The following is an 11,305-nucleotide window of genomic DNA, read 5'->3' as shown; positions in this document are numbered from 1 at the left end:
CAGACTTGTGGGTGTAGCGATTGAGTTCGCTAGAAAGGTGGCTTTGGATGGATCCATGTATCTGCTTTGTCAATCTCTGTTAAATAATTTAATAAAAATGGTTGTATGTATCAATTGATGAATAGGCGAGGAGCAATCCTCCTTCTCGAAGAAAAACAATCATGTTTTCCTCAACATACAAACAATGAAACAAGGGAGTAGCTACCAAGTGTAGAAGAAAGGCTAGAAAAAAATAAGAATGGGGAAAGCAGGCGAATGTTTGATTAAGATGAAAAAATTATATTTAATTGGGATAGAACAAACATTAAATCATGGGGTAAACTATTAAACCAATGAGCTAGGGTACTTCGATGAGGCATATTCGACAAAACTATATGCCAGTAAACTCAATGGTTAGAGGGACAATGGTATTCCCAGTCTATCGGAGTTTAAATTCTGATGCTAGCATTATTTCTAGATTTTTGGTTATACGAATTCAGTGGGAGTAGACGTTTTCATCGACGACGAGGCGTCTACGATAAGTTTATAAATCTCAAAACATATGCCGATTCAGTCTCTTGTAGGGGTAGCGTGTACGTTCATATGAATCAGTGTATGCATGTAAATATGAGCGCTTGCGTGTGTATTGTGTTTAAAAAAAATTGCAAGTTACTCCCTCCGACCCATAATATAAGAGCGTTTTTGACAAAATCAAGTTGATGTTTCAATTATATGTTTATCTTAAAATATCTTGAAAATAATAAATCACCCGCCCTTTTAAACATCAAATGAAATGAAATTCAAATTTTCATTATCAGATGTAATAAGAGCAACCATGTTTTTCAGCTGCTAATACTATGTGAGAAATTAATGGAGTTGCAGCATGCAGCCGTTAGCATCACAAACACAAGCTACAGTCATTCTTCCTTTTTTATTCGCATGATCGTAGCAGGTACTTGCATTCTTCGGATTTGTGCAAATACGGTTTCCTATTACTAAGTTAAACTGGACCCAAACACATCCCAGATCTAGCTAACAAATTCGGGATATTGTCAAATCTATAGGACAGCGACAACAGCAATCCCAGCCTATAGATCTTTGACCCCCATCCAGAAAATGGGTTCAATTTCATTGCTCATTCTTTGGATAGCTACCAGGCTTGTTCAGATCGTTCTATGCCACTGCATATGCTGCTCAAAAGTCAAAAGTGTCGGAAATGACCGAGGACCAGCATGATTCTGAAGGACGAATCATTTTCCAATGCAGAATTTGCTGAATATGTTGCTCAAAACTTCTTCAGATATGTCCTCTCCACTAATTGTTGCCAGAGCCAATGCAGCGTCCCTCAAGTCAATAGTCCAAAAATCCAAGGGCAGCTGCTCATTGATCGACGACTCTAGTCTTGTAAAAGCTTCCTGGGTCCTCATGAGCTGTTCCAGTTGTCTCTGGACAACACAGTGTAATTGGATAAGAAGTCAACAATCTTTCATGCAACAACTGAAGCAGCAATTCTAAGAGAAGAACTATACTGGGGCTTCTAGTGATGGCGTACGGAGATGTTTACCTGGTTTACAGTCCACCGTCGTCCCCCGGAAGGCACGGACTCAAGACCTCTGACCTCTATTACAGCGCTCTCCAGCTCAGAAATGCCTTTACCAGTGACTGCACATGTGTGCACATGTTTTCTGAAAAATCCGCTGAATTTCTCAAACTCTTCTCCTGGAACAAATGGTGTGCAATCTACCTTGTTGATAACCAGAACCATTGGCACTGCAGAACCTGAGCATTCCTGATCATAATAAAGAGATGAAAAAAGAATAGTCACCCTCTAATTTATTTACATACGACGAGAAGGGACAGAGAAGACTTCAAACAGAAGGCATGCAAACCAACAACCAGGCAATCAGACATCATCAACAAAATTGTTGAGAAAATGAAACTGATGGTACCTTATCAATCATGACACGTTTGATAAGTTTAGTGTCATCTTCAGTCCACCCATCAACCGCACTTATTGTCATAATAACCATATCAGCTCCCAGTGCAGCAGTCTCTGATCGTTCTACACCTGGTTTAGAGCAAAACAGAAGACAAGCGTCAAGACTAACAACACCATCACCATTATTCAATATACAAAATTAAATATATGTTGGGAAATATGTTCTTGTCCCTGATGGGCTATACCACCCAACGTCAGTTCACACTTTGAGATTCACATCTTTATCATCTTGCTTTAATAGTTCTATACCGCCCAACGTCAGGTAGTATATATTTATGAGAATAAACTCACCAATTTTTTCCACAATGTCATCGGTTTCTCTTATGCCAGCGGTGTCGAGAAGGGTAACGGGGATTCCACGAATCGAGACATTTGCTTCAACTACGTCCCTTGTAGTTCCAGCTATTTCGGTAACAATAGCTCTTTCACTCTGCAAGCTAAGCATTTAAGCTCCAGTATCAACTATTATGGCTGCAACACGAAATAAATCAAACTATCCAATTGGATACAAGATTCATATAAAGTATGTAGAATTATAGATTACAATCAGTATTCATATAAGAAGATTATACTGCGATATCGTCGATGTATAAACTTAAGGCATGACGCACAACAGAGAAGCAAGATAACATTCAGGATACAGTATGTTGAGCAAAATCCCCTTAAATCACAGTTCATTTGAAGTCACAGCAGAATGGTAGTATCATAAAAGTTCTATGGGTCTTAGGTTTGTAGTATCATAAAAGTTCTATGGGTCTTAGGTTTGTGGAGAGAAAGATGGGCCCGTGCTCTGGACGGGGGTATGAAAAGTGGATGGTATCCCTCGTGTTTTCTTGCTTAATTAATCTCGCTGTAAAAAAACATCTTACATTTTGAGACAGAGGGAGTATTAATTAATTATATATCTTAGGGATTCAATCCTAACTAATCTATTTTTAAGAGAGCTGCCGTCATGCTGCCTTGTGTGCTGGTTAATAAACCCATGCCTTAAGTAGCCTTGAACCCATAACAATAAGATATGGCCCATGTAACTTCACATATAAAAAGAGAAAACAACAAAGATTAACAAGCATGGTTACAACAAAATAGAATACTAACAAAGATATGCTGGACCAATATACAACAGAAATAATGACAGAGAGATATCCATGATTATACCTTACTCCAGGCATTCAGGAGACTTGACTTTCCAACATTTGGGCGCCCAATAATTGCTATCTGTGCAAAATCGTAAGCGCATTTTCATTCCTAATTAGTTTTCCTTTAACAATTCAGTATAATGCATAGAATAAAGTACCTGCAGACCAGACAGCAACAGCTTATCATACTTTGCAGTATCCAGCGCATCCTGAACCTCTTGCCTCATACTGTCAATTTTGCTGAGCAGCATCGTAGGGTCCAATGGAGGCATCTCGTCTTCAAAATCTAAACGAGCCTCAATTTCAGTGATCAATTCTATGCACCTTGATCTCAAAGATTTCACTAGAGTAGAAAAGCCTCCCTACAGTAGAGGACACATATAATTCAGATTGGAGAACCTGGTTATTATTTTTAAAAACACGTCTATATTGTGCTTCCCAAAGAAACTGGAGCTGATGAAGTTAAACTTCAGAATGCAAAAGGGTGTCAAGTAGTGTCTGAGTCAGGAATTTGTTATCGGCGTGCACAAGGGAGGAAAAAGAAAAGCAAGTCTTGCACAACAGATGAAAATTCCCTCTCCACATTTTAGTGATTAGAACAACAATATTCAATTTCCTTGTCCCATTTCACTAATCACTAGCATACTCTAACTTTTATCTCCTTTTTCATCTTTTTGGGGGTCGAGTGTAACAGGAGCATCCCCTGGCACCATCCCTGGTTGCTACCCTCCATAAAGAGTTGTTTCAGCTACTCCTGACCTGGAAACAATTGGTCTCTGGTATTTCGAGGCTTAAACACAAAAAACCTCTCTAACATGGTCGCCATGTATATCGTTTCTCAGGGCCTACCTAAAACAGGCTAACATGATTTGATTTACCAACAGCGTAGTTTTGCGACATGCCTGGATGCCAGCCAAGGCAGAATCTGCCGCAGCCACGGACTTGGCTGAAATAAGCCTCGAGACGTTCTCCGCTTGAGCCAAGTCCAATCTCCCATTCAGGAACGCGCGAAGAGTGAACTCACCTGAAAAGCGAACATGAACACTGAGCCACAGCAAAACTAGCTGAACTATTTATTTACAGGCATAAGCAATCTAGACCAGCAGGAACTGAGTGAGCAAGTAGCCAACCAGGGTCGGCGAGCCTGGCACCAGCCTCCAAGCAGGCGCTGAGCACGCGGCGCAAGCAAAGGTCGTTCCCATGGCACTGGAGCTCCACCACGTCCTCCCGGGTGTAGGACCTCGGAGCCAGCATGGGCACCACCAGCACCTTCAGAATTCGGCAAAACAAAATGAGAAGTCGCCGCACTGGTTCGAATCACAGAGAAGGGCAAGCGACCGAAAGCAGAGCAGAGCAGCACCTCGTCGATGACGCCCCCGTCTCCGTCCAGCGCGAGCCCGTACTCCACGGAGTGGCTTCGGGGCCTCCAGGGCGCCGGGGACTTCCGGGCCGGCCGGAACACGCGGGCGGCGACGGCGACGGCGTCGGCGCCGGACAGCCGGACGACGCCGACGGCCGCGGGGCCCCCGCCGAGGGAGGTGACGATGGCGGCGATCGTCCCCGGAGACCCCCCGCCGCCCCCACTGTTCGGCGGCGGCTGCGGCGCGCGGCGCGAGGGAGGCGAGCGCTCGTCGCCGGGCAGGACGGGGGAGCTGCGGGAGGCGAGGGCCTTCGCGCGCGCGAGTAGGGGTTTGGGGCTAGGGTTTGGCGGGCGGCGGCGGCGGAGGAGGAGAGGTCCGGAAGGCCGCCGTAGGAGGAGGAAGGGGAGCAGGCGAGAGGCGGCGCGAGCCATTTCTGGATTGGGAATTTGGGATAGGCTGCTTCATCTTCAACGGATGATGTCAGAGCTGATGCCCAGAAAATTTTGGGAAAATTTTGGCCAACTTTCTCTTTACCACTCCACAATTGCACACATGTCGAAACAAAACATGGCATGATAATTAAAACTTCGAAAGATCACAACACACACAATCAACAACACGGCATGATAATATGATACCAAGTTCAAATCCAATCCACAATCAGTTTGCAATCGCAAACAAAAACGAAAGGTGCGTAAAAACACGAACGAACGCATGGCCTCTCAAATGGCATCGCCTCCATTGCCGTTACCAGCGCTCGCTCGCATTGTCTTCATGGCTTGCTTTCCTCTCCTCCATTGGTTGCTTCTTATCCAATGCCACCATTTTATTTGAAGGTGGACCGCATGGTCATCTCCACATAAGACCTTGATTTTCTTTTCTCAGCAGCTCGTCAAGCGTGCGTGCCTCATTGCTTCCCCGTCGCGGGAGCTATTTCTTGCTTCCCAAATGTGCCAAATGCGTGCCAAATGCAGACCGTAAAAGCAGTACGTAGCATGGACGTCTGAAGCTTCGGTTAATAAATCCAGAAGCCACTGTCGCATGTTCACAAAATGCTGGAGGTTGAGGTGAATGCCAGATTCAGTCTTCCATTGCATCCATTGCACCACCCATGGCGCCCATATGGTCATTGGGATCTGGAAGCAACTCATTACACCATTGTTTTTCATTCCATCCATTGCACCGCCCATGGCGCCCATGGCACTTGAATCCTCCCATGCCTCCCATGGATCCTCCCATCATGAAGCCTCCCATAGACCTCTGTCATCAAGACCACTTATGTCCATGGAAATGAACGTTTGCTCTTATTCAATGCTTTTGATTCTCTCTTCCATGACCACCTTCTTCTCCTCGGTCGCCGCCCTCCTCCTCTCCTTGGCTGCCGTCCTCCTCTCCTTGTCCTTCATATATATGATGCATACTACTTTGATATATATTTTTCTTGGTGGCATTGTTCCACTTGTCCTGAAATATTTCCTGAGTTCGTGTTGTTTGTAGTGCTGAACAAAATGTCATGTTAAAAAGAGAACTGAGACTGCAAGAATAACAACCTTAAAAATACATGGGTAGGTGGAAGTGTGCAAAAGAGTTAGATATTTACCATTCATGTCGGTTGCACTCTTAGGCCTTGTTTGGTACTAGTGTATTTTAGGAAATTTGTGGGGATTATCCTGGTCAAACCCCTCAATCCCCACACATCCCATAACACCATTTGGTTCTAGTGTATTTGACATGTTTCATCCCCGCATTTCCCCTCAAATCCCCAAATTATAATGCATTTTTCTCAATACCCAATACACTACCCCTACCTAGTGTATTGGGGATAAATGGGGATTTGGAGGGATTGGGTGAAGGTTGGGGTTTCACCCAATCCCTTGGGGGATTATCCCCACCAATCTCTTCAAAAACACTAGTACCAAACAAGGCCTTAGTGGTAACACATTACCCTGCAAATAAATAAACAGGAAGATTAGCTTGCAATGCTGCAGCTCAAACTGATATGTCTACAAATGCGTCCCAAGAAAAAAAAACTGGCAACATATCTGATCCTAAAAAGGGAAAAATATAACCAAATAAAAAAATTGAAAGAAGAATACTAACCAGAGGAGGAATCGTCTATTTCCAGCATGGGTACTGATAGCGCATGCTTGGGAAGGAAAGGCATTGCTTAGTAATCCTCTATTCCTAGATATGCTCGTTTGTTACCTACATGTCATGGTGCGTGGATCTGGGAGTTAACAAATGGTGTTAATGGAAATTAATGATTGACGGTACCAACATATTGTACTACTATTTTGCTGCTTAGCAAATAAAGCTAAATAAATACACTCTTACTTTGCTGTTACAAACTGAATAGATGGTGTGCATCCATGATTTTCTGTATGAACATTGCTGAATTTTTGTCCATCTTTAGTTTACAGGCATAGCTTTACGGCCACATCAGTCTAAGTGGAAAAAAAGGTGTAGCGTGACTTACAAGTTACAATAAAAGACACGAAGAAGAAGAGTGGCAATATGGCGTAGAAACATATAGAAGATACACGTGGGCAGGGCAGTCTATCGAGTTACACAGGGAGGGTAGGGTTCGTGGGGTATTATGGGGGCTGAACCCGTCTGAAATCAGCCCACCAAATGGCCCGTTGGGGTCCTACAGGGTTTTTGTGATGGGCCAGGATAATCGCGTAAATACTCTCCTAAAACTCAAACAAGGCCTTAAGAAATTTGTTGGCATTCACCATCACTTGCTGCCTTGAGTATATCACAAACCTTTCGTGAACAGTGCGGCCATGCGGGCGCATCTACTGCCATGTTTGGGAGATGATGAATGCTCTCTCCTACCAAGTTGACGCGCTGCGGGAGTCATTTACAAAGTTTAATTATCTATGAGTTGAACTTACTGATACTTTACATTTTATCATCTCGTTACTTGGTTTGCTTAAGAGTGAAAAAGAATGAGGGTACTAAATGAAGTACCTGTAAAAGAACTCTGGAAAAGGGGAGTTAGACATGGTGTAGAGCCAAAAATAATTTTACTGGGAAAACAATAAAGCTAGCACTTTTGCAATTCCACACCAGGACGATTTTATTCATAAAACTGGGAAGAATTCTAATGGCACTACCACTTAGGAGCATATCAACTAAGCTAATGAACGCCAACTAAAATGCCACTTAACAATGATGCATAGAAACAGTGAATTCGTTTTGCAGAAAATAAGTTCAACATAAATACTGCAACAAAATTTTCACAGCATAGCTTTTGTTAGTTCCATTTTCCAAATTCAAGAAAAAACAATTAAAGTACTCACTGTTCTTATCTTTTGAGAAGTCAGCTACAAACTGCCGATATCAACTCGAAATGATCTTCGTGAGATTCTCGCAATGTATCCAGTTCTTCATCCCATGAAAATTTAGATGTTGGACGGTACCCTTCGTCCTTCATGTGTTTAGCGAGCCTTCTCAACTCTGTATTTATATTTTCCGCCTCAGGATGTTGCTGCTCCCCAACAACAAACACATGAATCCGGCTGTTAAGCTCAACCCAGCTGCATCCTGGATCTTTGCTAACTCCCCGAGATCTCATCAACTGCCTCACCCGCTCAACATCAGTCCATTTTCTCTGGGCAGCATAGATGTTTGACAACAATATATACGCAGACGAATCCCCAGTACCTAACTCCATCAGCTGCTCACCTGCATATGCTCCGACATCAAAATCCCGTATACTGCGACATGCTCCCAATAATATACGCCACAAGCATGTTCCATGGTCAATACTAATGGACTCTATGAAATCTTTTGCTTCATTTAGCATCCCTGCTCTGCTAAGAATATCAACCATGCAAGCATAATGATCCAGCCTAGGAGTTAAACCATAGTCTTTGGTCATTGACCTAAAATAAATCCATCCTCTGTCAACTAGGCCCATGTGACTACAAGCACATAACACATTAATGAATGTTATATGATCTGGAGCAGTGCCCTCTAGCTTCATCTCCTCAAACAGGTCAAGTGCTTCATTTCCACGTCCATTTTGAGAAAATCCAGAAATGATCGAGTTCCAAGCAATGACATCCTTATGAGGCATCCTTCTGAATACAACCATGCCATCGTCAAGGTTTCCACACTTTGAATACATTGTGGACAAGGCACTTCCGACAGAAGACCCCAAACCAAACCCGAACTTGAGGATTTGTGTGTGCAGTTGCTTCCCTGGCTCCAATGCTGCGAGGCCAGCACATGCTCTAAGAACACTAGTTATAGTCAAGTTAGTCGGAATGATGCCCTCCTTGTCCATCCTGGCATACAGCTTCAAGGCTTCCTCGTGCTCCCCATTCTGCACATGCCCGGCAACCATAGCCGTCCAAAGGACAGTGTCAAGCTCATGAAATTGATCAAAACCTTCCTTTGCATCAGTAATACAGCCGCATTTGGCATACATGTCAACCAATGCGCTCTTCACATACACCTGTGCCTCAAACCCAAGCTTCAGCATCAAACCATGTGTCTGCTTTCCTTCCATCAATGCTCCCACGTCACTACACGCATTGAGCACCCCAACCAAAGTGAACTCAGTTGGTGAAAACCCCGCAGCAAGCATCTGCAAGAACATTCTAAATGCGCTTTCCGCGTTCCCATTCTGCGCGTAGCCGGTGATCATCGCAGACCAAGTGATGGAGTTCCTCTCCTTGGACGACGCAAACACATGGAATGCCGCATCCATGCACCCAGCCTTTGCATACATCGTGACAAGCGAGTTTTCAACCGACACAAACACCACCAGCCCATCCTTGACAGCCAACCCATGCAGCTGCGCCCCCATCGGCAGGCCCAGCGGCACACTGACGGCACTAAGAACCGCCGTGGCCACAAACTCGTTTTTCTGCGACGGGCACTCCCGGAGCATCAGCTGGAAGATCTCAAAGGCCTCCCGGGAGCACTTTGTGGCAGCGTAGCCCGCCACCATGGCGGCCCAGGAGAACTCGTTCCGCAGCGGCATTTCGTCAAACACCCTCCGGGCGTCGGGGACGAGGTCCAGCTTGCAATACATGCTGAGCAGAGCGGTGGAGACGAACACGTTGGAGGCGGCCGAGGGGAGCTTGCAGGCGAGAGCGTGGGCGGCGGCCCCGGCGGACGCGGAGCGCGCGCGGGCGGCGGCGGTGAAGGCGGCGGCGAAGGAGTGCGGGGACGGGAGGACGGCGGGGGAGGAGGAGAGCATGGAGCGGAAGTGGGAGAGCGCGGCGCGCGGGTGGTGGTGGGAGAGCGGGTTGAGCAGGGAGTTCCAGGAGGCGGCGTCGCGGGCGGCGGGCGGGATGGCCGCGAAGACGGCCAGCGCCGCGGCGAGGAGGGGACGCGGGAGGGAGGAGGAGTAGAAGGTGATGAGGGAGTTGGAGACGGGCGCGTGCGACGCGGCGCCCGACTTGAGCGCCCAGGCGTGGAGCGCCTCGCCGTCGCGGGCGCGGGCGGCGCGCCGGAGCTGCTCGATGAAGTGCGTGTGGGGTATCTGGCGCGCGGAGGCGGAGGGCGCCGCGCCTGCCATTCACGTGCGGACGGGCGGGGCGGGGCCGGGCGGGTGGCGCGAGCAGGCGGCGACGGCGAGCAGGCGGCGACGGCGAGCCGGCGGCCGGCGCAGGCGGCGAGCGGGCTGGTGCCACGAGCGGCAGCTTGGTCCCTTCACCGGCCTGTTCACATGAAAATAAAATAAATGAAAACAAATAAAAGAGGTGCAACCGCAAGCAAACGGTGTAACTCTACTAGACCCTGTTTAAAAACACAATAAATTATAATAATTTAGATTATAAAAAAATATATATAATTATGTTTATAAAAAAGGTGCAACCGCAAACGGTGTACTCTCTCCTTTCTATAGTCGAGCTAAAAAAAATCATGAACAATTCTATCATCTTCACTCCTACTCCCTCCGTCTTAAAATTCTTGTCTTAAATTTGTCTATAAATAGATGTATCTAAATACTAAAATGTGACTAGATACATTCATATCTACACAAATGTAAGACAAGATTTTTGGGATGGAGCGAGTATTTAAAAAGAACCTAACATTTCCGTTTCCATTTACATGGATTTTGTTTCGCTTTAATGCGCTCCCGCGTGATGCGCGGTTTTATACGATGGCACAAGAAAAATCAAGAGAGAACTGGTCGGTTAAAACTCACGCACGCGCACCCTCTGCTCGTCCTCGTCGGGTTTACCCGCTCATCCCCACGTATCATCTTCATTTAGTACGTAGTTATTCTGCAAATTGCTGCATCAACACTTTCGATTTTCGAAATCATGTCGCTCTCTACCCAAAACGTCGCTCATCTAAGAAGCCCATGAGTGATGCAACACCTCCGACTCGCCGTTCATAGGCTTGCCATTTCATGTACTATGCTTGTGCATATCCACTAGGCGTCGTCGGCGAGCACCAGGGCCCAGACGATGGCGACCATTGCTCCTCCTCGGTATCGTCTCCATATCCTCGCCCGCAGAAGGAAATATGGTGTTTCTTCACCGCCTCCTACTGCTGTTGTTGCCACTAGCGAGGTCCGCCGCCAGGACATAATAGCCGCAACTACCTGGACGGTCGTTCGCTGATCAGAGGAGAATACACAGTTCCTTCGTGCGACATCAAGGCGCAAGCGTGATATTCATCGATGCCCGGGATGGAGCTGCATCCATAGAGTATGATGCCCCCACCGAGGAGATGCGTTCGAGCACAGCCTACGTAATTTGAGTGTTGGAAAACGTCGCATGAGAAACAAAAAAAAATCTACGCACACCAAGATCAATCTATGGAGACTAACATCTACGAGAGGGGGAGTGCATCTACAT

The 11,305-nt window shown here is 46.1% G+C and overlaps 2 protein-coding genes and 1 long non-coding RNA gene across 6 annotated transcripts; all 3 read right to left on the bottom strand.

Annotated features, from left to right (window-relative positions):
• Positions 1-891: 891 nt before the first annotated feature.
• On the bottom strand, positions 892-4,966 carry LOC123397512 (tRNA modification GTPase MnmE-like). Of its 2 annotated transcripts, XM_045092042.1 has the most exons (9): positions 4,478-4,958; positions 4,248-4,386; positions 4,020-4,141; positions 3,276-3,479; positions 3,137-3,196; positions 2,270-2,408; positions 1,929-2,047; positions 1,544-1,768; positions 892-1,424 (listed from the first exon to the last, which is right to left on the bottom strand). In XM_045092042.1, exons 1-9 carry the CDS (start codon positions 4,907-4,909, stop codon positions 1,230-1,232), a joined length of 1,635 nt encoding a protein of 544 aa, XP_044947977.1. In that variant the 5' UTR covers positions 4,910-4,958; the 3' UTR covers positions 892-1,229. The 2 variants fall into 2 exon arrangements, with proteins under 2 accessions (XP_044947977.1, XP_044947978.1); XM_045092043.1 differs by lacking the exons at positions 1,929-2,047; positions 2,270-2,408 and having other exon boundaries at positions 4,478-4,966.
• A 481-nt stretch (positions 4,967-5,447) lies between these two features.
• LOC123397513 lies at positions 5,448-6,175 on the bottom strand. Its single transcript, XR_006609958.1, has 2 exons — positions 6,079-6,175; positions 5,448-5,977 (listed from the first exon to the last, which is right to left on the bottom strand). It is a non-coding gene; the product is annotated as an uncharacterized LOC123397513 (long non-coding RNA).
• A 208-nt stretch (positions 6,176-6,383) lies between these two features.
• Positions 6,384-10,014, bottom strand: LOC123397510 (pentatricopeptide repeat-containing protein At2g33680). Of its 3 annotated transcripts, none has more exons than XR_006609957.1 (3): positions 7,784-10,014; positions 6,579-6,705; positions 6,384-6,424 (listed from the first exon to the last, which is right to left on the bottom strand). XR_006609957.1 is itself a non-coding variant. In XM_045092041.1 (2 exons), exon 1 carries the CDS (start codon positions 10,012-10,014, stop codon positions 7,804-7,806), a length of 2,211 nt encoding a protein of 736 aa, XP_044947976.1. In that variant the 3' UTR covers positions 6,453-6,683; positions 7,784-7,803. The 3 variants fall into 3 exon arrangements, 1 of the variants encoding a protein (XP_044947976.1); XR_006609956.1 differs by having other exon boundaries at positions 6,579-6,683; XM_045092041.1 differs by lacking the exon at positions 6,384-6,424 and having other exon boundaries at positions 6,453-6,683.
• Positions 10,015-11,305: the final 1,291 nt, after the last annotated feature.

This window comes from Hordeum vulgare, chromosome 5H (assembly GCF_904849725.1).
Source record: "Hordeum vulgare subsp. vulgare chromosome 5H, MorexV3_pseudomolecules_assembly, whole genome shotgun sequence".
In the NCBI taxonomy this organism is placed as follows: domain Eukaryota; kingdom Viridiplantae; phylum Streptophyta; class Magnoliopsida; order Poales; family Poaceae; genus Hordeum; species Hordeum vulgare.
The sequence above is the reverse complement of the archived record's forward strand: the minus strand, read 5'-3'. Positions and strand labels throughout refer to the sequence as shown.